General features: G+C 44.5%; 1 protein-coding gene across 1 annotated transcript in view; it reads left to right on the top strand.

Annotated features, from left to right (window-relative positions):
• ADGRE2 (adhesion G protein-coupled receptor E2) overlaps window positions 1–18,615 on the top strand; it is a 28,767-nt gene extending 10,152 nt beyond the window's left edge. The window contains 11 exon segments of the mRNA XM_049639414.1: window positions 2,463–2,570; window positions 2,735–2,955; window positions 3,147–3,326; window positions 3,884–4,081; window positions 4,364–4,599; window positions 12,840–12,906; window positions 13,182–13,273; window positions 14,754–14,922; window positions 15,008–15,118; window positions 16,935–17,042; window positions 18,568–18,615. Of these exon segments, the coding sequence (XP_049495371.1) occupies window positions 2,463–2,570; window positions 2,735–2,955; window positions 3,147–3,326; window positions 3,884–4,081; window positions 4,364–4,599; window positions 12,840–12,906; window positions 13,182–13,273; window positions 14,754–14,922; window positions 15,008–15,118; window positions 16,935–17,042; window positions 18,568–18,615 (1,538 nt within the window).
• Window positions 18,616–27,967: the final 9,352 nt, after the last annotated feature.

The raw sequence follows: 27,967 nt of genomic DNA on the forward strand, positions 1-27,967 counted from the left end.
GCCTGACATGGGGCTCGAACTCACTGACCACCTTTTGTGTAGCCATTCATTCCCTGTTGGACATTTGGGTTGACACCTTTTGACTATTTTGAATAGCGTTACTATGAATATTTCTGGATGAGTTTTTGCTTGAATAACTGTTTTTGGCTCAATGTATATAGACGTAGGGGTGGAATTTCTCAGCAATATGGTAACTCTGTGTTCCATTTTTTGAGGAATGACCAAACTAGTCTTCCAAAATGGCAGTGCCATTTTACATCCCCATTGGTAACACACAATGGTTCCAATATCCATATTCTCAGCCACACTTGGTGCTTACATTTTGTTTTCTAATAGCAACTTCAGTGTATGTCAGGGAATATCTCATTGTGGGTTTGATTTGCATTTCCCAAATGACTAATGATATTTAATACCTTTTCACATGATTGTTGAATATTTGTATATTATATATATATATATATATATATATATATATATATGAACTTATATACTTTTTTTTTGGAGACATCTATGCAAGTCCTTTGCCTATTTTTAAATCAGGTTGTTTGGCTTTTGGTTGTTGAGTTCGGAGAGTTCTTTATGTGCTCTAATGGTAGACTCTATGAGACATGTGATTTGCTAATTTTTTCTCCCATTCCACAGATTGTCTTTTTACTTTTTTTTTTTTACTTTTTTTTTTTTTAACATTTATTTATTTTTGAGAGAGAGACAGAGCATGAACAGGGGAGGGGCAGAGAGAGAGGGAGACACAGAATCTGAAACAGGCTCCAGGCTCTGAGCTGTCAGCACAGAGCCCGACGCGGGGCTCGAACTCACGGACTGCGAGATCGTGAGGTGAGCCGAAGTCGGACGCTTAACCGACCGAGCCACCCAGGCGCCCCAATTGTCTTTTTACTTTAATGAACAGATGCTTCTGTCGGATGAAATCCATTTTCTCTACTTTCTCTTTTTTTGCGTGTGTACTGGTGTCTTATCTGAGACTCCATTGCCAAATCCAAGGTTGTGAAGATTTACACCTGTGTTTCCTTCTGACGGTTCTAGTTTTAGCTCACAGATGTAGGTCTTTGTCCCATTTTGAGCTAATTTTTGTGTGTTGTGTGAGGTAGGGTCCCTTCTAACTGCGAGTGGAGATCCAGATGTGCAAGCACCATTTGCTGAAGAGACTTTACTTTTTCCATTGACTAGTCTTGGCATCCCTTGTTGAAGCAAATCAGTTGACCACAGATGTATGGGTTTATTTCTGGACTTTCAATTTTATTTTATAGGTCTGTATGTCTATCTTTGTGCTAGTACCCTACTGTTCTGATTACTATAGATTAGTAGTAAGTTTTGAAATCAGGAGGTGTAAGTACTCCAATTTTTTTTTCATTTTCAAGATTATTTTGGGTATTAGGGCTCCTTGCAATGTCCTATGAATGTTAGGATGCACTGTTCCATTTCTGAAAAAAAAAAAAGGTGGAATTTTGGTATGGGTTGCATTGAATCTGTAGCTCTCTTGGGAAATATTGCCATCTTAACAATATTATGCCTTTTATTTTTTTATTATTTTAAAAGATATTTATTTATTTTGAGAGAGAGAGAATGAGAGAAAGAAAGAGATGATGAGACAGAGACAGAGAGAGAGGGAGAGAGAGAAAGGGAGAGAAAGAGAGAGAATCACAAGCAGGCTCCACAACTCAGCACAGAGCCCAATGTGGGTTTCAACCTCACAAACTGTGAGATCACCATCTGAGCTAATATCAAAATGTTCAACTGACTGAGCCACTAAGGTGCCCCAATATTAAGCCTTTTAATCCACTAACATAGAATGTTTTCCTAGTTATTCAGGGTCTTTCATTTACTTCAAAAAATATTTTTGTACTTTTCTCTGATAAAAGTCTTGAACCTCCTTGGGTAAATTTATTCCTAATATTTTGTTGAAGATTCTTTTACATCCATGTTCATAAGAAATATTGGTCTATTGTTTTCTTTAATGGCTTTATCTGTTTGTTTGTTTTTAAATCAGAGTGATGTTGGCTTCATAACATTATTTAAGTAGTATTCCTTCCTCTTCCATTTTTGGATGAGTTCATAAAGGATTCTTGTTAATTCTTACTTAAATGGTTGGCAGAATTCACCGGTAACGCCATCTGGTCGAGGCTTTTCATTTTGGGGAATTTTTGATTAGTGATTTGTTCTTTTTGCCTGTTATAGGTCTGTTTGGACTTTAGTTATTTTTCAGTTACTTTTGTAGTTTGTGTGTCTCTAGGAATTTGTTAATTTCATCGAGGTTATCCAATTTGTTCGTGTGTAGTTGCTCATAGAATTTTCTTACAATCCTTTATAAATTCAGTGTGTGTGTGTGTGTGTGTGTGTGTGTGTGTGTGTGTATGTATGTAAACACATATAAATGATAGTATTATTACAACCTCTACAGCCACAAATACTATCCTAACTCCCTTAATAACTCTGACATCTCATAGACCTGTCCCTGAAGGTGCAAGAACAAGGAGACAGAAATGTCACCTTGAGTCTGAACCAGGCAAAGATGCTGCTGAGCTTGGATGAGGTGCATGGATCTAGTGACTCAGGTAACGGCCGAGATGGGAGGTCACAAGACGCCCAAGGACGTGACAAACGGGGACCTGAAGCTTACAGGGTGGTAGGGGGCAGAGTGGGGCCACAAAGGGTCCATCTGAGGAAGAAGGGGCCCTGGTGGGCACCCCGAGGTATCCACATTGGCCTTGTCCTGCAGGTCCTTCTGTGGTGGGCCTCGTCTCCACTCCAGGGTTGGGCAAGTTACTGGCCAAGGCGCCCCTGGTCCTGGACCCTAAGCAGCAGGCACTTCTGCGTGAACGCAAGGAATGGCTGGGAGAGGTCTCCCCTGTCCTGCTCTCAGATGTCGTCTCTGCCTTTGTGAGCAACAAGGACACCCAGAACCTCAGCTCCCCCGTCACCTTCATCATCTCCCACCGCGTGAGTCCTGGTGGAATGGGGCTGTGGCTGGGCAAGGAACTGGTCTGGGTCCGGGGCTCAGCCTCACTGTCGAGATCACCCTTTGTGTCCTGGGGGCCTCCTCCGTGGGCGCCTCCTTCCCCCAGGAAAGCCCTTTGCAAACCAGCTTTGGATAAGAGTCTCCAGCTCCCACCGACGCTCTCTTCCTACAGTCGGTGACGCCCGGGCCAACGCAGAAGGTGTTCTGTGTCTTCTGGGAGCACAGTCAGGATGGAGGCGGTCATTGGTCCACCACGGGCTGCGAGATGGTGGTCACCAGAGACGCCAGCACCACCTGCCAGTGCTCCCACCTCAGCAGCTTTGCCGTCCTCATGGCCCACAGCCACGTGCAGGTGAGATCCCTGAGAGAGGCTGCTTTCCACGTCTATCGCTCTCGAACATGTTTCCCCACATGTAGGAGCTTAAAGAAACATAAATTTATGTCTCGTGGTTTCTGTGGGACGAGAATCGGGCATAGCGTAGCTGAGTTGCCTACTCTGGGTCTTACAAGGTTGAGACCATTGAGTCAGCCAAAGCTGCATTCTTGTCGGAGGCCTGGGGTCCTCCTGTGAGCTCCCTGGTTGCTGGCAGAATTCCGTTCCTTGCAGTTGTAGGACTGGGGTTCCACTTTCTTTCCAGCTGCGAGCAGGGGACCCTGCTCAGCTCCTAGGGGCTACCTGCATTCCTTCTCTCTAGGCCCCACACAGTGTATCAACATTTCTCTCCAGAGGCCAGCAGGAGAAGCTCCCTCACCTCAAACGCCCTCAAACTTTGAATCCTTTTCTCTAGGAAGAGCCTAGAGCTTTGAGAGCTCACTGATTAGGCCAGGCCCACACAGGGTGATGAAATTCCTCTTAAAGTCAACTTATATAGGACCTGTGACTGTGATGTCCTTTTTGCTGGGTCCCAGGAGGAGGATCCCGTGCTGGCTGTGATCACCTACGTGGGGCTGGGCCTCTCTCTGCTGTGCCTCCTCCTGGCAGCCCTCACCTTCCTCCTGTGCAAAGCCATCCAGAACACCAGCACCTCGCTCCACCTGCAGCTCTCGATCTGCCTCTTCCTGGCCCACCTGCTCTTCCTCACGGCCATCGACCAGACCAAGATCAAGGTACTGACACTGTCACAGAGGACCCCCTGCCCTGAGCCACGGGACGCTCAGTTCGTGGAGCCCTGCTGCACTGATACCTTAACACAATATCGTTGGGTGACAGGGAGGCTGGAGGGGTAAATAGCCTATTTCACGTTGACTGATGAAGCAGAAGACAATCCTCTCTCAACAACTCGACCCTATATATATATGAGTTCTCCCCGCTGGCAAGGTATGGGAGGGGTCCTGGGGCCACCCTCCTCCCTGACAGTCCCTCCTGGTGACTCCTTCCTCCTCCCCCAGCTGCTGTGCGCCATCATCGCGGGGGCCTTACACTATCTCTACCTGGCCTCCTTCACCTGGATGCTGTTGGACGGTCTACACCTCTTCCTCACGGCACGCAACCTGACGGTGGTCAACTACTCCAGTGTGAGCAGGTTCATGAAGAGACTCATGTTCCCTGTGGGCTATGGAGTCCCGGCTCTAATCGTGGCCATTTCTGCTGCATCCAGACCTTCCCTTTATGGAACACCCACCAGGTAAGTGCAAATTCCCACTACCCCTATCTTCTCCAGCAGGATCATGGCCACCACCAGAACGAGAGGAGTGTTTTTTATTATGCCCAAGCAGAACACAGAGAAGACATGCTAAGTAATCATCCTTAGGACATCTTTCTGGTGGGAAGTTATAAGTTAAGCAGAATGTCTTTAAATTTCTGTCCTTTGAATAGCAAGACTGAAATCAAGAGACGCGCTTAGGGCATCATTAAAAAAATAGAATCTACTTCTCTCTCCAAATCCTTTAAGATGTTCCAGTTTTTTAAAAATTTGGAGTTATAGAGCTGATTTATGTAATTAAGTAATAGATTTTTATATCACGGTTAAGATATACAAGGTACTTACTTTATGCCATGAATTTTTCTAGCCATTTTTGTATGCATTAACTCGGTGAATACTCACACTAAAACTATGAAGTAGGCAGAGCCATTTGCCCCGTATTACAGGTGAGTAAACCGAGCCACACGTAATCTCATTAAATGCCCCAAGGGGAATGGCTAATAAGTGGCAGAACTAGGATTCAAATCCAGCGAGTCAAGCTTTAGAGTTTGTACTCTGACATTTCCACCGTTAATGCTTGGTTTCACGTTTTTACATTTTTCTGGAAGTATATTTCACATACCCTAAAATTGACTCTTGGAAAGTGTACAGATTAGTGTTTTTTAGAATGATCATAGAGTTATGTATGCGTCACCAGAACATGCAGACATGACTGGAACACCTTCAACCCCTAGAAGAAACCTCACACACAATAACATTCCCTCCTCAGTCCTGTTACCCTCTTCTACCCCAGCCCCCTGGGCCACCACTAATCTACCTTCTGTCTCTAGGGATCTGCCTTTTCTGGAAATTTGACTTAAGTGAAATCATACCTGTGGTCTCTTGCGACTGGATTCTTTCACTTCGTAGGATGCTTTCAAGGCTCATCCATGTTGTAGCAAGTATCATGACTTCATTCCTTGTGGTTCCTTGCTGCTGCTGGTGGTGTTTTGTAAATAATATTCCATTATACAGATATACTGCATTTTTTCAATCTATCATTTGAGAGGCTCTTGGATTGTTTCCATTTTTTTTTTTTTAAAAGGAGGCTTCATGCCCAGAGCAGGGCTTGAACTCACGACCCTGAAATCAAGACCTGAGCTGAGGTCAAGAGTTGGACGCTTAGCCAACTGAGCCACTCAGGCGCCCCAGGTTGTTTCCATTTTTGCCATTATGAGTGATGCTGCTATAAATATACATGTGTAAGTTTTGGTGTCAACATATGTTTTCTTTTGTTTTGGATATATATCCATTTGTGGAACTGCAGGATCACCTTGCAGATCTATGTTTAGCACTTTGACAAACTGTCATCTGTTTCTCCAAGTGTCTGCCCCAGTTTCTGTTCACACAAGCCACATGTGAGGGTTCTAACTGCTCTGCATTGTCATAGGCCCTGGGTCTGGAGTTCTCGCTTGTCCAGCAAGAGAGTGGATGCAGGATTAAAATGCGAGAGAGGCTAATGTCCGGGAGGAGACAAGAGCCCCAAGCAAGGGTCCTTGCTCTGTTTTTATTAGGATCAGAAGGCTTACAGGCATGATGGACGTGCACAAAGAAATGAAACTGTGAACATTACCTCATGGGCGTGAGGAAAAGGGGGTTTTGAAGATATGCGGTGGTAGGGGTTGGGTCAATACAACACAAAGTCCTGGAGCCAAGCAGGTGGTTGTTTACAGCAGACATGAAACGCCACATCTGTTTACCTAAACTTGCCTAGGGCACAAGAAAGAAAGAACATGCTACCTCAGGGTCAACGAGGCATGTTTCTTTTGCTAATTAGCTCCATTCTGGGCAACTTCACCTTACTGAGGTCTATAGCCCTGTTTACCTGTTTACCTATTTAGGTCCTTCCTTTCTTGGAAAGCAGCTTTCTGCTATTGTACTAAGTTGGGAGGCATTTCCACCCTGAATACCTAATCTTGTTTACCTAATCTTGGATGCATTCATCCTCTGGCTTTCTATTTCCTTATGCCTTGTTAACCCATCGGTGCAAGCTCAGGGATTCTTAAGCTTATTCCCCACACTCTGCCTCATCAACAGTTATTTTCTGCATTTTTAATATTAGCCTTCTGCATGAGTTTTAAGTGTTCTTTCATTGTGGTTCAGACTTGCAATTCCCCAATAACTAGTGATGCTGAGTGGCTTTTCACGTGTTTATTGACCATTTACATATCTTCTTTGGAGGAACACCTTTTCAAACCTTTTGTCCATTTAAAAAAAACATTTTTTTTAAAGCTTATTTTTATTTTTGAGACAGAGAAAGACAGAACATGAATGGGGGAGGGTCAGAGAGAGGGAGACACAGAATCTGAAGCAGGCTCCAGGCTCTGAGCTGTCAACACAGAGCCCGACGCGGGGCTCGAACTCACGGACTGTGAGATCATGACCTGAGCCGAAGTCGGATGCTTAACCGACAGAGCCACCCAGGTGCCCCACCTTTTGTCCATTTTTAAATTCGGTTATTTGTCATCTTGCTGAGTTTTTGAGTTCTTAGTATATTCCGGATGGTAGTGCCTCATCAATTTGTGATTTGCAGATATTTTCTACCTCTCCATGTCTTTTCACTTTCTTGCAAAGTGAAAAGTTTAAAGCAGAGAAGTTTTTTAATTTTGATGAAGTCCACTTAGTTTTTCTTTTGTTGTGCTTAGGATTTTTGTGCTTTTTGTGCTTAGGATTTTGTATCTAAAAAACCATTGTGCAACCTAATATCCCTACCTTCCTTTCCTCCTCCTTTTTATTATTGCTGTCATAAAAATTATATCTTTGTACCTTACAAGCCCATTGACACAGTTTTAAAAGTATTGCTTTGCGTGGTTATCTTTTAACACAGGAGAAGAAAAGGATTACAAACAAAAATATACTTCAGTGTCTTTCGTAATACCCACATAGTTACTTTTATTGGTGCTCTTTATTTCTTTGTTTGGATTGAAGTTACTCTCTAGTCTCCTTTCATATCAGCCTGACTTATTTAGGGTTTCTTGTAACCAATTAGCAAACAAGAATGATCTTATTTTTATCTTGAAATGCCTTCATTTCTTCATTTCTCAAGGAGAATTTAGCTGGATACAGAAGTCTTGGTTGACCATCATTTTTTTTTTTTTTTGATACCTTGAAGATGATATTCCACTGCCTTCTCCATGATCTCAGGCAAGAAGTCACTTGTTAATCTTATTGAGGGTCCCTTGTACATGAAAAATCAACTTTCTCCTGCCACTTTAAAGATTTTGTCTTTGCCTTTTTTCAATAGGTCTATGATGCGTTTCAGTGTGGATCTCTTTGAATTTATTCCACTTGTAGTTCCTTGAGCTTCACCTTTGGGAAGTTTTTAGCCATTCATTCTTTAAGTATTTTTCTGCCCTTTTTGCTTTGTCTTCTGGGATTCCAACTGTGTATGTGTTGGAGCACTTGTCCTATGCCATAAATCTCTTGAGGTTCTGTTCATTTTTCTTCATCCTATTTTCTTTCTGTTCCTCAGACTGCGTAGTTTCTGTTGATGTATATTCAAATTTATTTATTTTTTTTCTTTTACCAGCTCAAATCTGTTGTTGAGCCCTTCTGGTGAATTTCTCACTTCAGTTTTTGTATTTCTCAACTCTAGAGTTTCTATTTGGTTCCATACAGAATATCTATTGCTTTATTCATATCCCTTATTTGGTGAAACATTGTTGTCCTACTTTTCTTTCATTTTTCAGAAATGGTTTTGTGTTTTTAATATATTTATAATAACTGATGTAAAGACTTTATCTACAAGATTCGAAGTCTGTGCCTTCTCAGAGATGCTTTCTTTTGACTGATTTTTTTCCTCTGTGTATGTTGCACATTTTCCTGTTTCTTTGGGTATATTATACTTTTTTGTGAAAACTCAATATTTTAGATAATATATTGTAATCCTGCTGTTTCAGTTTCCTCCACCCTTCAAGATATGTTGTTATTTCTGGTTTGTTGGTGTCTTTGTTTGTTTGTTTAGTGACTTTCCTGGATTAATTCTGTAGATTGGCCATTCCTTGCAGTGTGTGTTCCCTGAGTTCTCTGCTAGCTTTTTTAAAGTTCTTATTTTTGTTTTTAATCATGGGTTCCTAGGGTGTTGGTCGCACCTGGGTCAGTTTATTTAGTGGCCACCAACTGTTTGTTCTGGAAGATTTCCTTAAATGCTTTGCCTATATACTTTGCATTCTTCTAAAAAGGTATCTGTGTGAGAAGACCGCACCTTCAAACTTCAGGAAGTTTACATAACAGTCTTAGCTTTCACTTTCTGATTGCACAAAGCCTCAAGGTCAGACAGAGGTCAGAGACTAGTGCTTTCTTTTCTCCCCGTGCCTTTTTTGAGTGGAGCCATACCCTTATGCATCCTCAGATTTGCAGGAATATTTCAGAGATTTTCAAAAATTTTCATCGTCCTTGAGTGGTCCAGTATTTCCTTTTAAATTCCCGGACAAGTTCTTTTTTTTTTTTTTTTAAATGTTTATTTTTGAGACAGAGAGAGACAGAGCATGAACGGGGGAGGGTCAGAGAGAGAGGGAGACACAGAATCCGAAACAGGCTCCAGGCTCTGAGCTGTCAGCACAGAGCCCGACGCGGGGCTCGAACTCACGGACCGCGAGATCATGGCCTGAGCTGAAGTCGACCACTTAACCGACTGAGCCACCCAGGCGCCCCCCAGACAAGTTCTTTTGATCCCACCTGAAATCACAGCCTTAGGCAGCTGGGAATGGGGCCATAATTTGTTATTGTATTGATAATGCCCCAGAGTCAGCTCTCCTCTCCCCCATGATTTCTCAGTCGAATCAAATAGGCACCAAATTTAGAGAATAAAGAGTTAGGAAACTACAGAGTTAGAAAAAAACTTGGTTGTGTTCTGGGGGTGATGATGATGTGTTTCACGGAGCTTCCAAAATAGTCAGATCTCTCTGCTGTCTTCAACGTTGTCAACTTCTGGCTGCTGCACCACTAAGCTGGGGAGAGACAGAACTGAGATAGCTCTGAGTTAAAACATCCCAGACTCCTTTCTCCCCACAATCTTATTGAGGTTCAGTAGTGTCTCTTGGTTAGACTATTTTTCAACTTGTTCTGTGGTGCTGGGTAATTGCCACAGTTCCGAAGTGGTTGGTTTTAGTTGTTTTGCTTGTATCTTTGCTGTTTTAGAAGGAGAGCAAGTTCATCAAGGTCCTTACTCCTCCACTCAGGAGGTCAGTTCCCAGAACATGCACTATTAACCACAACGTGCTGCTAAAACGTATGCTCACCTGATTCACCTGAGCTGTCTCCAGGTGTCTTTCTTGGACACTGTAGTTCTTTCTTGCTTACATTCTTTTTCGTCTATACTTCAGTTGTCCTGAAATGGCCTAGCAAACTGTCCATTGCTCTTTTCATTTTTTAAATTTTTTTTCATGCTTTTTAAAGTTTATTTTTGAGACAGAGAGGGACAGAGCACGAGTGGGGAAGGGACAGAGAAAGAGGGAGACGTGGAATCCGAAGCAGGATCCGGGCTCTGAGCTGTCAGCACAGAGCCCAACGTGGGGCTCGAACTCATGGACCATGAGATCAAGACCTGAGCCGGAGTTGGTTGCTTACCCAACTGAGCCACCCAGGTGCACCTGTCCACTGTTCTGAAATGCCCTGCTCACTCTCTACTTTACCCTAATGTAGGATCAAAAGTGAATTCTGTCACTATCAGTAAAATCTTCAGCAATAGGCCTAAGCTCTCTATGCATTAATTACCAATGTGTGGTCATAAGAGAATATCTGTTTTGTGCTGGGGTTAAAAATTAAATCAAATAACTCACCAACAAAAGACAAATAGCTCAAGTTAAAAATGGACAAAATAGGGGCCCTTGGCTGGCTCCGTTGGAAAAGCATGCGACTCTTGATCTTGAGGTCATGAATTCAAGCCCCCATGGGGGGCTGTAGAGATTATTTGAATAAACAAATGAACTCAAAAGTGGACAAAATATTTTAATAGACATTTCTCCAAAGATAGGTAAATGGCCAATAAGTACACGAAAAGATGCTCACTAGCCTTAGTCATCAGGAAAATGCAAGTCAGAAACTGTAAATGAGATATTACTTTATACCTATTAGTTGAAATGGTTAAAAAAAAGACAATAAACACTACTTGCAAGGATGTGGAAAATTCGGAACACTCCTACATTGCTGGTTGGAATGTAAATGGTGCGGTCACTTTGGAACACAGTTTGACAGTTTCTCACAGGGTTAAATATAGAGCTACCACGACCAACCAACACCACTCCTGGGTACATACCCCAAACAAATGAAAACATAGGTTCACACACGGGGCGTCTCAGTGGCTCATTTGGTTAAGCAGGTCAGGTCGTCATCTCCCGCTTTGTGAGGTTGAGCCTTGTGTTGGGCTCTGTGCTGACAGCAGAGGGCCTGCTTGGGATTCTTTCTCTCTCTCTCTCTCTCTCTCAAAAGAAATAAACTTAAAAAAATCAACCTTGTACGAGACGCCTGGGTGGCTCAGTCGGTTAAGCCTCCGACTTCAGCTCAGGTTATGATCTCACGGCTCGTGAGTTCAAGCCCCGCGTCGGGCTCTGTGCTGACGGCTCAGAGCCCGGAGTCTGCTTCCGATTCTGTGTCTCCCTCTCTCTCTCTGCCCCTCCCCCGCTCGTGCTCCGTCTCTCTCTGTCTCTCAAAAGCAAATAAATGTAAAAAACCCCACCAAACCCTTGTACACGAATGCTCATAACAGCAGTATTCAAAATTGGAGACAACTGAAAACAACCGAATGCCCCTCAACTGACGAATGGATAGGCCACGTATGATCTGGCCACACACAGAATATCATTTAGCCGTGAGAAAAAGAATGAGACATATTGTTTTCAGCCATAAATATGTGCTGTGATGTGAACGGACTTTGAAAACACGGCGCTGAATGAAAGAATTCAGTCACGAAAGGCCACATATCGCATGATACTATTTATGTAAAGTGTTCACAGTAGGCAAATCCATTAGGTGAGAAGGCAGATTAACAGTGCCCTGGGGCTCCGGTGGGAGTGGAGTACGAACACAGTGACTGCTTCTGTGCATGAAATGTCTTTTTTTTAAACGATTTTGGCTGAAGTCCTCACGCTTTATTTTTTACTTATTTTTAAAAAAAATGTGTATTTATTTTTGACAGAGAGAGAGAGAGAGCAAAAGCAGGGCGGAGGGCGGAGAGAGAGGGGGACAGAGGATCTGAAGCCGGGGCTCAGCCTCACAAGCCTGGAGGTCACGACCTGAGCCGAAGTCAGACGCTCAGCCCATTGAGCCACCCAGGCGCCCCGGAACGAAATTTCTCTTAAGGAGTCGCAAATGTCCTCGAGTTAGATTTTGGTGCTGGTCGCACAACTCTGCGAGTATTCTAAGGATCACTGAACTGTGTGGTTTAAATGGGTGAATTTTATGGTATGTAAAAGATATCTCCATAAAGCCATGAAAAACAAAATTAAAATAAGTTGATGGGTTTTGCAGTTTGATGAAAAAAAATTAGATTGAACAGTGCAAGAAAGGCCCCTAAAACCATGTTAGGGATGGCTCACACGACTCTCCCGAACTGTTAACATGTTTGTGGGCCTCTCCCTTGCTCCAACACTGTTTATCTCAGTAACATCATTCACCATTAATATCTCAGCTAAGGGGTGCCTCGATGGCTCAGTTGAGTGTCTGACTCCTGGTTTCGTCTTAGGTCACGACCCTGGGGTGGTGGGATTGAGCCCCAAATCGGGCTCTGTGCTGAGCGCAGAACCTGCTTAAGATTCTCTCTCTCTCTCTCTCTCTCTCTCTCTCTCCTTCCACACCTCTCCCTTGCTTGCGCTCTATCTAAAACAAAACAAAACAAAACAAAACAAAACAACAGAAAAAAAAATAACTCAACTAAGCATATAATTTCCTTAGGGAATCTTCCTTCACCATCCAAATCCCTCAGATTCCAAACTAAGCATGACATCCAATGATACATTCTTATAGCTGCACATTTTTATTGTTACAGTATGTTTAATTATGTGTCTCCTACTCCACGTGAGATTTGTGGGTCTTAAGACTGTTTACTTTCTTTGCCAATGACAGAGCCTGTCATGGAAGAGTCAGTATTTGTTGATGAATGAATGAATGAATGAATGAACGAATTTATATAATTGTTCTACATTCCTCAGGATGAATGCATTTTTTACTCTCTCTCTCTTGCTCAGCTGCTGGCTCCATCCAGCAAAGATGTTTATATGGAGCTTCCTGGGACCAGTCTGTGTCATTATCTCTGTGAGTGATGATGTCAGAGCATCCTTAATGCTCAGCTGAGGGTCATTAGAAGAGCAGAATTATAAGGGGGGGGGGGGGTGACGGGGGCTGGAATGTCCCTGGATTGTCATTTTTTTGGGGGGGGTTTGGTTTTCTAAGACTGCTCCTAAAACTATGAGCTCTAACACGGTTACTTAATATGAAAACGACTTAAATGTGGGATTGATGTGGGGCAGGCTGGGAGACAGATAACTGATTGAAATTGTACTCAATAAACCTTCTGTGGTTTCCTGAAGGTCAATTTAGTGTTGTTTTTCATGACCCTCTGGATTTTGCAAAGCAAGCTGTCTTCCCTCAACAGCGACGTATCCACCCTCCAGAACACAAGGTAAGGTGGAGGAGAGAGTGACAACCCCACGGGCATAGGTGGTCCAAAGGGCAAAGCCGTGTGCCTCGGTGGTCCTTAGTGTTTCTTCTGAGGGGACCCAGAGTAAAGAGGTGTAGTTGACCTTCTCAGTCAGAAGAGCTGGCACTCTGGCCGAAATGTTCTGTCCATTTCTAGCCCCAGCTTGTTGCTTCCCTCAGCAACAGGAAGAATTGACCTTGGTCACTAAACATTCTTTGGACTTTTGCCAGGGAATCCTAGGACGAAGGTGCAGGGAACATTTATGTTCCCACAAAGCACTTAGAAAAACCTGTGGCTGTTTCCACAGCCCAGCCTCCACTTGCTGCCCCGCTCAGTGCAGGCTCCTTCTCACCCCTGTTCCCGTCCTTTCTCCTGAGAAAATCCTAGCCAGTGTCGAATCTTCTGGGAGGCGAGGGCAATCCTTTGTTCCAGCAACCTTTGTGCAGATTTAATGCTATTTCTTCCACGTTCCTACCGTTATCCTTTCCAAATGAAAAGAGAAATCTTGCCTTTTTTAAAAAAAAAAATTTTTTTTTTAACGTTTTATTTATTTTTGAGACAGGGAGAGACAGAGCATGAACAGGGGAGGGTCAGAGAGAGGGAGACACAGAATCGGAAACAGGCTCCAGGCTCCGAGCTGTCAGCACAGAGCCCGACACGGAGCTCAAACTCACGGACCGCGAGATCATGACCTGAGCCGAAGTCGGCCGCTTAACCGACTGAGCCACCCAGGCGCCCCTGTTGTTTTTTTTCAAGTTTATTTATTTCTTTTGAGAGAGAGAGAGAGAGAAAGAATCCCAAGCAGCCTCCACACTCACAGTGTGGGGCTCGAACTCACAAACCACGAGATCACGACCTGAGCTTAAGTCAGCCACTCAATGGGGTCACCCAGGTGCCCCTTGCCTTTGTTATTTTTTTTTTTTCAACGTTTTTTATTTATTTTTGGGACAGAGAGAGGCAGAGCATGAACGGGGGAGGGGCAGAGAGAGAGGGAGACACAGAATCGGAAACAGGCTCCAGGCTCCGAGCCGTCAGCCCAGAGCCTGACGCGGGGCTCGAACTCACGGACCGCGAGATCGTGACCTGGCTGAAGTCGGACGCTCAACCGACTGCGCCACCCAGGCGCCCCAGCCTTTGTTATTTTTAATGCTCAGGTCCCAGCACAGAGCCTCCTCGGTGGTGTTGGTTGAATGAATTTCAGGATCTCCAGGGAGCACCGTAAAACTTTTGAAACTTACATTGTGAGGTATCCCTATCCTCCTCAATGCAAATCAAGACACTCTCCTGGTCCCAAGTGGCATTTTGGCTGTGGGGAATCACTGACAGTAAAGATCAGAGCCGATCACAAGTCAGTCTGAGAACTCGTCACCGACAGGGGGTGACGCAGCCTCCGTGGGACAGGGAGGAGAATGGCTTGCGTTGCTCCCGGTGCATCACGAGCCTCGTCTCTCCTCCTACCCAGGATGCTGACATTTAAAACGACGGCTCAGCTCCTCATCCTGGGCTGCACGTGGTGTCTGGGCATCCTGCAGGTGGGGCCAGCTGCCCGCGTCATGGCTTACCTCTTCACCATCATCAACAGCATGCAGGGAGCGTTCATCTTCCTGCTGTACTGCCTCCTCAGCCAGCAGGTACCACGGTCCGGCCCCCATCCAGGACTCTTCCTGTCCCCACCCCGCCCAGTGAGCTGACCCAGAGCATGCTTCGCCCCTGCAGGTCCGGGAGCAGTACGGGAAATGGTTTAGAAGGGTCAGGAAAGCCAAAGCTGAGCCTGAGAATTACACACTGTCCAGCAGGGCCGTGTCTGATGCCTCCACCCCCAACACGGTAGGATCGCCTTCTGCTCCCACAGCCCTTCCCTAACTGATCCACTTGAGTGCTGTCCTTGTCCAAGTACAGTGCTTGTCACACTGAACAACTTTACATGCAGCGGATAGATGACGCTCTAGGGTGGTTCCCCCTTGGTTTGCGTTTGACTCATGGACTATTACCCACGGTCTCGTTGGAAAGGTTTGTTTAAGACTATATGTTGTTCTTAGTCCTCAGGGAACCGTGTTCCTCTTAACTCTTACACACCAACACTCTTATTACACACCTGCCGTGTGGCAGGCATGGCTACCCAAGCAAACAAGAATCAATGATCTGAAGGGGTGATGCGCGTTCTCGTCAGAGCTACATTATCCTTATCCTTTTTCTCTACACCCACCCGTATCGCACAGTCACTGAGCAGAAAAGGCAAAGGCCCAGAAAGGCAACCATGGGGAAGGTTGGTGTGCGTATTTATGAATTAAACAGAAAGAAGTGTTGGCTGGCATTTTGGACTTTCTCACCAGACCGCCTGGTATTTTCCGCACCCTCTACCCACTGCGGAGCCAGGAAGGAACAACAGCAATGGCGTAGGATAATTCGTGGCGATGGCTACCAAGAGCCAACACCTACTGGTTTAGACTTAACCAAGTTCTTTTAAAAAAGTTTTTAAGTGTTTATTTACTTTTGAGAGAGAGACAGAGACAGAGCGTGAGCAGGGCAGGGACAGAGAGGGAGATGCAGGATCCGAAGCAGGCTCCAGGCTCCGAGCTGTCAGCACAGAGCCCGCCGCGGGGCTCGAACTCGCGAACCGTGAGATCATGACCTCGGCCGAAGTCGGACGCCCAACCCCTTAACCAAGTTCTTTTCCTACGTTTTCTCACCTCTTCCACTTTCTGTGAAATCCCTTGGGTCTTCCTTCCCATCTAAAGGAGCCCCCTATGCTGCCAGGAAGTCCTTCTGTGTTTCTCTCTTTACCTTGTTCACCCAACCTCCACTACCACTGGTTCTGCCCCTGAATCTTCTGTCTCTTCCCTCTTTTGCAGGAAACGTTCTCACCATCTGTTTCACAGAGAAAATCAGAGCCCTCACGATGACACCTTGTGAACTCTGTGCCGTTGGCTATTCCAACCAAACATCCTCGTGCATCCTTTTCACATCCCCGTATCATGGATGCGGTCTCTCTCCTGCTCAGTAGAGACTGCTTCCACCTGCTCTTTGGATCCCATCGTCATGCCTTATCAGTTATCTTTAAGTTACTGTTCACACGTTCTCCCTCTCTCCTTCCCCTTCCCTCTGTTACCATCTGGGAATATTCCTCCCATAGTCAAGGAAACATGTTTGGTTCTCTTCTATCTTAAAAAACAGGTACCACTGGGGTGCCTGGGTGGCACAGTCGGTTGAGCGTCCGACTTCAGCTCAGGCCATGATCTCACAGTTTGTGGGTTCGAGCCCCGTGTCGGGCTCTGTGCTGACAGCTCGGAGCCCGGAGCCTGCCTCGGGTTCTGTGTCTCCCTCGCTCTCTGTCCCTCCCCCGCTCGTGCCCTGCCTCTCTCTGTCTCTCAAAAATAAATAAAAATGTTAAAAAAAATTAAAAGCATGTACTACTTACCTTTTTTTAGCCACAGATTAAGAGCTGACTTTTCTCTCTGTCTCCATTTCCTTGCCTTAAACTCACTCCCTCAACCTAGCAAATATGGTTTCTTTTCCCCGTCATGCCCTGAAACAAACATCTTTTAGACCCACAATGATCTCCATGGCCCTACATTTTCTCAGAAACTTGTGACACTGATTCTCAGTCCTTTCTCATGAAACACTCCATCCTTATCCCCTCTAGATTCTACTCACATGCCCTTCTCTCTCTATGAGAGAGAGACAGAGCGCGAGCAGAGGAGGGACAGAGAGAGAAGGAGACACAGAATTGGAAACAGGCTCCAGGCTCTGAAACATCAGCACAGAGCCTGATGCGGGGCTCGAACTTGTGAACCGTGAGATCATGACCTGAGCTGAAGTCATTCGCCTAACCAACTGAGCCACCCAGGCGCCCCTTCACTGTGCCTCTTTGGAACAAAGGCTTTGCATATATTTCCTCTCCTTGAAACACTCTTTTGTCTTCCTTGACACAAAACTATGGAAGCCCTGAGATCTTAGCTCATGTGTCTATTCCTCTGAGAAGCCTTCTCTTCTCGCTCAGATTAGGTCAGATTTTCTTGTTTTCCACTCTCATAGCCCCTAGGCTTTTCCTGCCGAGCATTTGTCAGAGTCATTTTACTCTTGGTGTTTGCTCTTTGATTAGTGTCTGTCCTCCCTCTAGATTTCAGCCCCAGCAGGCACCGTGTTGGTTTTCTCCCTAATGTATCCCCAACATTTCACACAGCGTCAGGCATACAGAAATGCTCTGCACATAATTGCTGTGTGGCTGATTAAATTAAATTAAATGAACACACCACAGCTGCAGAAGGGGCAGGAACTTGCTTGTTCGTCAATCTCTTCCCAACTTTCCAAGTGCTCAATAATTATCCAATGAGCAAACAAATGAATGAATAAATGAATGAATGAACTGCCTGACCAGGAGGGGAGTAAAATATTAGAACAAACTACTGATTAGTTTATGACGCCTCTTTCTCTCGGGAATTTCAAAACAATTCTCTGCCCTGTTTTTTTTTTTTTTTTTTTTTTTTTTTAACGTTTATTGATTTTTGAGACAGAGAGAGAACATGAACAGGGGAGGGTCAGAGAGAGAGAGAGGGAGACACAGAATCCGAAACAGGCTCCAGGCTCTGAGCTGTCAGCACAGAGCCTGATGTGGGGCTCGAACCCACGAACCGCGAGATCATGACCTGAGCTGAAGTCAGATGCTTAACCAACTGAGCCACCCAGGCGCCCCTCTGCCCTGTTGTTTTATTATTGACCATCATGTCTCCTTATTGACACCCAAGTATTTCCTTATGACCCAAGAGCATCGTGTAGATCTTAGTTCTCCAACTGAAACAGGTCTGGAATGAAATACCAGCTCTATCAAGGGCTTGCTATGTGAACTTGGTCAAATCGGTAAACATCTAAAATCTTTCACTGCCTCCTTCCTCTCTTCCATACACATGAGACAGTTTTCTTGGGTTCACTCAACTGGAACGAATTACTTGCTTCCACTTGCAGGCTTTCAGGTGCCTCATGCTTTGGTGGAAGGGGGCTGGACATCCCCCCCCCCCCCCCCCCCACACACACACTGTGAACGCTTTTTCAGCCAAGGATGTGGAGTGTAACTAGGCAGGACCAATGCAGCCTCCCTCAGTGCAGATGTCATCTGTACAAGGGAAGGGTCCCAAAGATCTGAGATGCTCCGTTCTGGCCGTATCACAGCCCTGTCCCACTCGGGGCTTGAGCTTCCTCAGGAAGAATGTGACACTCAGCCCACACCTTTCTGTTTAGGGCATGCTAACAGTACTTAACCCTTCATGTTCTTGAATTAGCTCAGCGTCAGCAAGGCCATGTTCCCATCCCTGGGAGCTAGCTCCTAGGATCCCCTGACTAGGACCTGAGCTTCCCTTGCTCCAGAGCCCCAGAAGATGGATATTTCCACTCCTATACTTTGATTGTATTAGTTTCTTACCGCTGTCGTAAACAAGCTATCACAGACGCACTGCTAAAAACCACACAAAAATTTATCTTACAGATTTAGAAGTTCAAAGTTTTAAATGGGTCTTAGGGGACTAAAATCAAGGTGTCAGCCGAGCTGAATTCCTTCTGGAGACTATGGGGGAGTTTTGTTTTCTCATCTTTTCCAGCATCTAGAGGCTGCTGGTATTCTTTAGCTAGTGGCCCATTGTTCCATTCACTTTTCTTTCTTTCTTTCTTTCTTTCTTTCTTTCTTTCTTTCTTTCTTCTTTCTCTTACTTTCTTTTTGAAAGAGAGAGAGAGAGAGAGAGAGAGAGAGAGAGAGAAACAGAGCACAAGCAGGGGAGGGGCAGAGAGAGAGGGAGACACAGAATCTGAAGCAGGCTCCAGGCTCTGAGCTGTCAGCACCAGGGCCCGACGTGGGGCTCGAACTCATGAACTGTGACATCATGACCTGAGCCGAAGTCAGATGCTTAACAGACTGAGCCACCCAGGCACCCCACCTATTGTATGTAGGTGAGGTTTGCCTATGGTAGAACCACCAAAAATCTGCCTTATATTATAGTTTTTGAGTAAATATCTACCCCCTACCCTGAGATGATATGCCCAGCGAAGGAAAGAAACATACTTTCTGTGAGAAAACTAGCATCAGATAGCCAATGAAGGTGTCTAAAATGTAAGTAATCTGATCAGCTGTTTCTACTATCTGTGGGCAAAGAACCAAGCAAATCCATTGCTTAATGTGACTTTATCTTCGGCTGTCTCCTAAAACTTGGTGCCTCTGGTGTTTGAAGATACAGGAGGGCCTCATCCTGGCATCTCTTCTGTGGCTTCCTGAAGCCTCGTTCAAGAAAAACAAAATATTTGCTCTTGTGTTCAGTTCTGAATAATTTCATGAAGCACAATTTTTTTCAACTTATTGTATAGAGATTAGCATGGGAGCCTGCCCCACTCAAACACCAGAAATTACAGTGATCTTCCTGTAGACCCGGGAAGAAGTAACTTATATTGGGAATGGAAAGGATAAGGGGGAACAAGACGAAATCCATGTTTTTTACTTTACATCTTAGGTGATTGACGACACACAGTATTCCAGACTTGCATTAATTTCCCTCCCCACTCTCCTTTATTTCTCCATGTGTAAAGCAACATTTTACAAACTCAGAAGCAGAGAGACCAGGACATATATCTTGAAACAGATCACTTTTTTTTTTTTTTTCTGTAGCGCATTTCATTGTTCTTGTCTTCTATACCTTGGGGGTTAGGAAATGCAGGGAGATGGGACTTTTGAGGAAGACCAGTGTTTCTCAAAGTACATTGTGATATGGCCTTTATGATGTTCCTCTGACATAACCATCTGGCAAGAAAATTTGATGATTGAAACTCACAAAAAAATTGAAGGCTTCTTAAATTTCTTATTTATTTTTTCAATGGAAACTTTAAAATTATCTTTCTGTGGTCTTAGACATAATTTGTAAAATATTATTTTTTCTAGGTTAATTAAAACAACCTTTTGAATTATATATTCTTAAATCCGTGGAAAACTGGAACTGTTATTCTCTGAGCCCCTGCCAGAGGACAAGTAAGACTTTGTTGTGTGTGTTTCAAGAAATTCATCGTGTCGGCAATGTGAAAGATGTCAACCATGCTTGACATTCAGTTCCTGCAAAATCTGGAATTTTTATGTGCCTTTAAGTGTGCTTAGAAAACTTCCAACATAGAAAGGGCCAGCTGTGGCTCAATTTCTTGGTCACTCTGGGTTAAGCCCTTCACCGAAGCCTCTCCTTCCTACAAAGATGCGTCCAGATTTTGACAATCTATGAGCCAGAAAACTCACCTCAACGGATTTTCCTACATACAACATTCATGGGGGGGGTGGGGGGCGGCTAGGGAATTTACATATGAATTGGGTAGGAGGGCACAAACATTCAGTCCACAACAATCTGTAAGATGGAAAACCAGAAGAAAGGGGTACTGTGGTCTAGGGGATCCTGTGCCTGTGGGGACATGGTAGGCATGGGGCAAACCCTCGTTGGGGAGGGCAGGTGGGAGAGAGCTCGAGGGTTATCTGATAGCAGCATCCCTAGATGGTTACGGTTTGGGAGGCAGATCTCAGCATTTGTCCCTTTATCTTCACTTTTAAAGCCTATCAAATCTTGTCTCCTTATTTATAATGGGAATAACAATGTTAATTTCCTGATGGGTCATTTTTGAATGTTAAGTGAGAAAATAAAGACTAAGTTCTGGTAGGAAACCCAAAGACAAGAGTTAACCAGGGCAAGTGGGCATGGCTGTTTTCTAGCTCATTTCCCCAGAATTCCGTCCTCAAGTTAGACACTGCCATGAGGCAAGTCTCTGAAGTGAGATTCCACTTCTCACACTAGAGCTCCAGTACAAGACCCATCCATCAAAGGTGGCAGCGAGGGACGAAGAGACAAGGTTGAAGAGGTCTTTCCCTTCAGCTCTCTGCTTTGGGGGGCGGCTGTGAGCAGCTTACATCACCACTTGCCCCCATTCCTTGATCTGATGGCTATTGTGTGGACGAGGAAGCAGGGACTCAATCAGGATTTAACACCTTGGTAGAGAACGTAGAATCTGGACACCAGAAGTATGTTACAAGAAGTTTTCAGAAGCTGAAAGTTAAGGAGCCCATGTGTCATGGAACCAGGAAGTTTAAAAGTCAGGGACCACAAAACCACAAACAGCAGAACATGCAGACTTAGAGTTGTCAAGTCCCAGGGACGACTTTGATATCCAGAGGTTGGGTGCTTGGGTCCTAGCCATGTAAGGTTGCAAGAGAGAGCATCTGGGATATGGAAGTTCCCAGGGATTCAGAGGGGGGCTTTAAAAAATGTTTATTTATTTATTTTTGAGAGAGAGAGAGAGAGAGAGAGAGAGAGAGAGAAAGAGAGAGAGAGAACAAGCAGGGAAGGGGCAAAGAGAGAGGCAGCCTCCAGGCTCTGAGCTGTAGCACAGGGCCTGATGTGGGGCTTGAACCCATGAACCACGAGATCATGACCTGAGCTGACGTAGGCTGCTTAACCGACTGAGCCACCCAGGTGCCCCAGAAAGGTGGGCTTGAGAAGTGAAATAGAAGCCAGGGCATTGGGGGAAGGAGTAGTAAAATAGAATGCATGGAGGGGACCGACCACTGGGGAATGCTAGGGGCTGAGCTAGATCAGTCGTCCTTCCTTTGGGGCATTCTGGGCTAGGAGTTCCAAAGACTGATAGGTAGGGATAGGGGCCTGGGAAGAACTAAGTGAGATATTTTGTGAGTGAAGATGGGAAGATCAGGGATGGTGAGGGGGCTTGATAGGAATTGGGTTGTTTTGAGAGAAGCTGGTGTTAGGGGAACTGGGGAGACACTAGGTGGTGTGTAGGGGCTGGGGGGAAGTGGGAGCAACAGGGATTTGGAGAGAGACAGCATCAGGGGTGAGTACGGCCGTAGACAGGGGGTAGGGGATGGATGGGAGAGACAAGGAGGGACAGGGGATAGATAGAGGGAGACATGGAGGAATGGTGGCTGGAGGGTGCAGGAAGGTGCAGGAGTGGGGCCCCTTAGAGGGCTTGCGGGGATTCAGGACGGTGGGCTGAATAGGTCTGAGGTGGTATAACAACTGGGGGAACAGGAAGGGAGGGGGCGGGAAAATGGGGGAGGTTTGTGGACCAGAGGAAAAATGAGGTGAGCTGGTGGGACTGGAGCACCCAGGACACTCTGGGGATTATTGATCTGGCGATCTGGGATGGACAGAAGTCCAGTGGTTCTCAGGTGGCTGGAACCATTGAGTACAAGCAGGGTGGATGGAGGGGAGAACAAGGGGAAACAAGAATGTGTGGTTGTAAAAGAAGGCAGTGAAGTACAGGAGCCCTGGAAGCATGGGAAGGAGTGAGAACTTGGGGAGAAATTATAATAAATTTAATATGGGGCCAAGTATTTGGTAGAGACAGAGGAAGGCTAGAGGTGTTTGCATCCCTGGTAGGGCTCAGGGTGCCAGGTGAGGGGCTGAAAGGCTGCTGTTGAAATAGGGATATAGGAAAAGTGTGAGAAGAATGGGAAGGGTTGGGCAGATATATGAGACCAGGGAAGGAAATAGGTGATGGATGTTTGAATGGAATCAGAATGTTCTTGGTGTTCTTTGCCATTGGGAGCAGGGTGACTCTGGACTTGGTGGAGGTTACTGGACTAGGGAGATTGGAATGGGAGAGAAAATGGGATGATGAAGGGGTGGGCAATGGTTTGTAGAAGGTGGGGGCAGGGTTTGCAGACTTAGGGAAGACTAGGTGGATAGAGGTAGGGGAATATAGTGATGCCGGCAGACCAAGATGGGAAGGGAGGTGGAGAAATGGACTAGAAGTAGTGAGCAAAGGGGAGAGCCTGGGGGAGCCTGGTGAAGAGATCTGTCTGAGGAGTTTCTTCAAGAGAAGAAAAAGGAGCAGCTGTGCCCACACCTCTCTTCTCTGCCCCTTCATCCATGGGCAGGTGTGCCATACAATGTCCTCGAGCAATTATAGCTCAGACTTTGAGTCCGGAGTTCTCGTCCAGCAAGAGAGCAGATGCAGAAATGAAAACGAGAGAGGCTAATGTCTGGGAGGAGACAAGGGCCCCGAATAGGGGTTGTGTCTCCATAGGTACTGAGCTCTCAAGATTCTACATACGCGGCGAACATGCAGAAGAAAACAATCAGATAGTAGCCATTAACTTGTGTGCGTAAGAAGCAAAGGGTTTGGGGGGGGGCAGGTGGCATTTGAAGTTGTGATCAAAGCACAATGATATACTGGCGCCAGATGGAAAGTGTTTTCCTGTAGGCGATATAACTAATTAGCTGCTATCTTTAAAGTTTAAGATTGATGGAGCATGCAGTTTTAAGGATAACAATTTACTTGTCTCGCTAAGTAACCTTGGGTGCTTTCGCCCTGCGGGGGGCTTTCCACCCTATGCTTTGTTAACCCTTAAGTTTAAGTTAGAGAATTCTTAAACTTATTTCCCACACAACTATTGTTAAGGTTATGAGTACAGCACTGACTTCCTATTCAGAGAGAAAATTACATGGTTTTCTGATTTCCAAAGGAATGCGAGAAAAATGCAGAACATTTGGAAAGTTTTGAAAAGCATGATGGAAAACTAAATGTTAGGGACCCCACGCTGAGAAAAAGTTCATGGTTGACCTGATGGGCACTTTTCTCTCTGTCTCCATCTCTCATTCTTTGACTTTCTGTCATCCACACTCAGGTGGGTGATCCATTCCTTTGGGGCACACTTGACTTTTTTGTTTTGTTTTGTTTTGACCTCCTCCATGTTGGTCTAAAGCCAAAGACCATGACTTGGAGCTGGTCCAGGGGGCTCCCACTCATGACAACCACCATTCGGAACTAACCACTGGGAACGGGAAACCCTTTAGACCAGTGTCCCCAACTTCAGACACTCCTCTGACACCACCCTGATTTTTGCTATATGTGGTGTCCACTGTCACGTTTATCTTTACCTTGACTCTAGTTTTTCAGCATCCTAACTAATCATAAGTTTTTCTCCCATTATGCCTTCAAATAAGCCAAATTTATAAAGACTTGGAAAAAACATTCATTGTTTTTTCAATCAACAATTGATCAGTCAACATCTCAAGAGTTATATTTTGGAAAGAAGTTTCAGGGTGCTCGTTTTATTCATAGCATTTGCCTTAATTTGCGCGGAGGTCCGTTCATTTGTGCACTTGCCTGTTAGATATCCAGCGCTAAGCACATAGCGTATTGCCAGACACACAAGAGAAAACATGTTATTAGTTAAGTGACCAAATAGATTATTTCATACATCTTTTTTTATACCCATTCTAGGGATGAAGAAATTAAGACTTATGGACACGAACTAATTGGTCCATGGTCACACGGTTAGCAAGCAGCTGAGCTAGGACATGTTCCCAGTTGGAGATAAACTTAAAAAATCAATGTTCGGGGCGCCTGGGTGGCTCAGTCGGTTAAGCGTCCGACTTCGGCTCAGGTCACCATCTCACGGTCCGTGGGTTCGAGCCCCGCGTCGGGCTCTGGGCTGATGGCTCAGAGCCTGGAGCCTGCTTCCGATTCTGTGTTTCCCTCTCTCTCTGCCCCTCCCCTGTTCATGCTGTGTCTCTCTCTGTCTGAAAAATAAATTAAAAAAAAAAATCAATGTTCGCACATGGGACTATCTTGACACAGTGCCTGAAAGGGGTCGGTAAGAGGTGGACTTGGAAAGTCTCTTTGAAGTGGTATTTGGAAGGAATCTGCATTTTGGGAAGAGAATGAGAGGAGAAGGAATTATGCCATGTGCCTTGTAAAGCAATTGGAAGCTTTCAGACAAGCAAGTGACTTCTCTCCCTTCCAAAAATGTTTATGCGTTTGGAATATTGTTGTATTTGTGAAGAGAGAGATTTGAGTAAAATAGAGTCTGGAAAATATGAAAATATTTTTCTATTCCCCAAATCCAGAGATGAAGCCTTTTTGTAGGGGTGAGAATCGTGAAAGTCAGGTGTGAATCTCATAATCTGCTTACCTGGGTTTTTCTTTTCTTTTATCTTTTTGTAATAAATTAAGATTTTAATGGTTCTACTTTTCTTTTTTTTCTGATGTAAACAAGGATTTATTTCATACTGAAACATTAAGAAACGTCTATTAATTACGTAGGAATTGGTAGTTCAGTTTACTCTAGCAATATTCATCTTCAAAATTCTTTGGGGGAATTAATATTCTATTTCTTGTGATTAATGCAGGGTCATTCTCTTCTTGAATACGCAATATGTTATATTATTTACATTACTGTACCTCATAACTTATTACCACTTTTAGGCATGTTAGCAATGGAGTTTAGAAACATCTATGAAGACTCGTTTTCTGGATCTCTTCAGCTGTTTCAATTTTAACAGAATTGTTTGGTAATGTCTGGGGCTGCAAATAGAAACTTTATGAATAATTATGTCTGAGACTGTGGTGATAGCTTACAAAGTACTATTTACATACCAACTTTTCTTCTCCATCACCTAATAGTCTAAATTCCTCTGTCCGCAGACCAAACCCATCCATATCTTATATCTATATGGATATAACCATAGCCTTCCACAATTGAAGCTTTCTCTCTAGTATAATACATGTGCTACTTTTCACTCCCATCAGCCTCCAGTTTTTTCCTTCCATTTTATATTATGTAAGATGGATTGCTTTTCCTCAACTCCTCTTTTTTTCTCAGGTCAAAGTCCCATGGATCTTTTAAGATAAGACTTAGTTTCTAGATTCATCTCTCCTCTGTGGCATTTTGTAAGACTTCCCCAAAGAGTAAATTTCTCACTTAAACACCAGTTTTCAGAAGGGTTAATGTATATATTTTTTATTCACAAAGAAATTGTCAATACCCTTACAGAAGTAAAAGAAAGTAGCAAAAATATGTCTGAAAGACCATAAAAACTCCTGTAATCCTACCTACCTAGAAATCATTTCCTTTCTTATGCATCCTCACATATGTACATAATGGTTCTACTTTTCATTGCACAAGAAATCTATATTTTTTTCTTGTTGTAATTCCTTTAAATGCTGTAGGAATCTACACATTGAAAGTTTCCCCTTACATCCCATTTACACCCCCTTACATCACAGACACATGCCCACAATCATTCTTTCTATAGGTATCTACTGTATATAGTTTTGTTAAAAATTTTTTTCCTTCCAACTAAAACTTTTATTTTATTTTATTGATATAATTTATTGTCAAATTGGCTAACACAGAGTGTGTAAAGTGTGCTAATTTTTCTTAAATTTTATTTATTTTTGAGAGAGAGACAGAGGGAGTGAGCAGGGGAGGGGCAGAGAGAGAAGGAGAGAGAGAATGTCAAGCAGGTTCTGTGCTGTCAGCATGGAGCCTGATGTGGAGCTCAACTCACAAGCCATGAGGTCATGACCTGAGCTGAAACTAAGAGTCGGATGCTTAACCGACTGAGCCACCCGGGTGCCCCTACTGTGTATAGTTTTATATTCATCTTTCTTATCATTATTTCTATGCATGTACACATATATTTATATATCTCCATGCATGTTATAGAAATGGGTTCATATTACGTGTACCATCGTGGAATTCATTTTTCACATATAGCTTTTACACAGTTGTAGAGTATTCCCTAGTATGGCTGTATCATGTTTAACTACTTCTTGTGAGTGAACATTTGGGTTACCTCCTAGCAGTGAAATACTTTCTGCTTTGTGAGCTATGTGGGCTCGGTCACAATGACACAAACCTTCTGTAAAGGCTCAGACAGGAAATATTTCGGCTTTGTGAGCCATATGGTCTCTGTTACGATGACTCAACTCCATGGTTGTCCCCGCCAAACTCAGGCACAGACAAAACATCAACGAACGGGCACGACTGTGCCAATAAAACTTCATTTACAAACACAAGCAGCCAGCCCACGAGCTGTAGTTTGCCAAACCAGATTATGAGCAGACGTAAGTCTTGGGGTCAAAGTCAGAATTCAGGGACCTGCATGTCTGAGAGGACAGAGGAGAAATTGAATGGGATAAGGACAGAATGCTCATATGTAAGTGGCCCTCCTTGCAGCCCTGTCTACATCAGCACAACGCTACCCCTGAAGCAGGGCCGGCTGGATATGATGGCACACCTGATCCAGTGAGTCCCTGTGTTCCAACTGCTACTGCCATTCATTCATTCATTCATGTAATTTTTAAGTAGGCTTCACACCCAGTGTGGAGCCCAACGCAAGACTTGAACTCACGACCCAGAGACCAAGACCTGAGCTGAGATCCAAGAGTCGGGTGCTTAACCGACTGAGCCACCCAGGCATCCCTGCTTCGGCCCCTTAACATTACACTGTCCTCTGCCTGCAGGTGTTCCTTTTTTTTTTTTTTTTTAAATGTTTATTTTTGAGAGAGAGACACAGTGTGAGTTGGGGAAGGGCAGAGAGAGAGAGGGAGACACAGAATCCAAGGCAGGCTCCAGGCTCTGAGTTGTCAGCACAGAGCCTGATGCGGGGCTTGAACTCAAGAGCTGTGAGATCATGACCTGAGCGGAAGTCAGACACTTAACCCCCGGAGCCTCCTAGGCGCCCCAGCCTGCAGTTGTTTCTGATACGAAATCAAGGGAAATTTATGTTGCTGTTTCCCTTTTATGTAAGGTGTCATTTCTCTTTGGCTGCATTTAGGATTGTCTTTTTATCTTTGGTTTTTAGCAGTTTGATTACGATATGCCTAGGTGTGCTTTTCTTTGTATTTGTTCTACTTAGAATT

The sequence above is a fragment of the Panthera uncia genome, chromosome A2 (assembly GCF_023721935.1).
Source record: "Panthera uncia isolate 11264 chromosome A2, Puncia_PCG_1.0, whole genome shotgun sequence".
NCBI classification, from domain to species: Eukaryota; Metazoa; Chordata; class Mammalia; order Carnivora; family Felidae; genus Panthera; species Panthera uncia.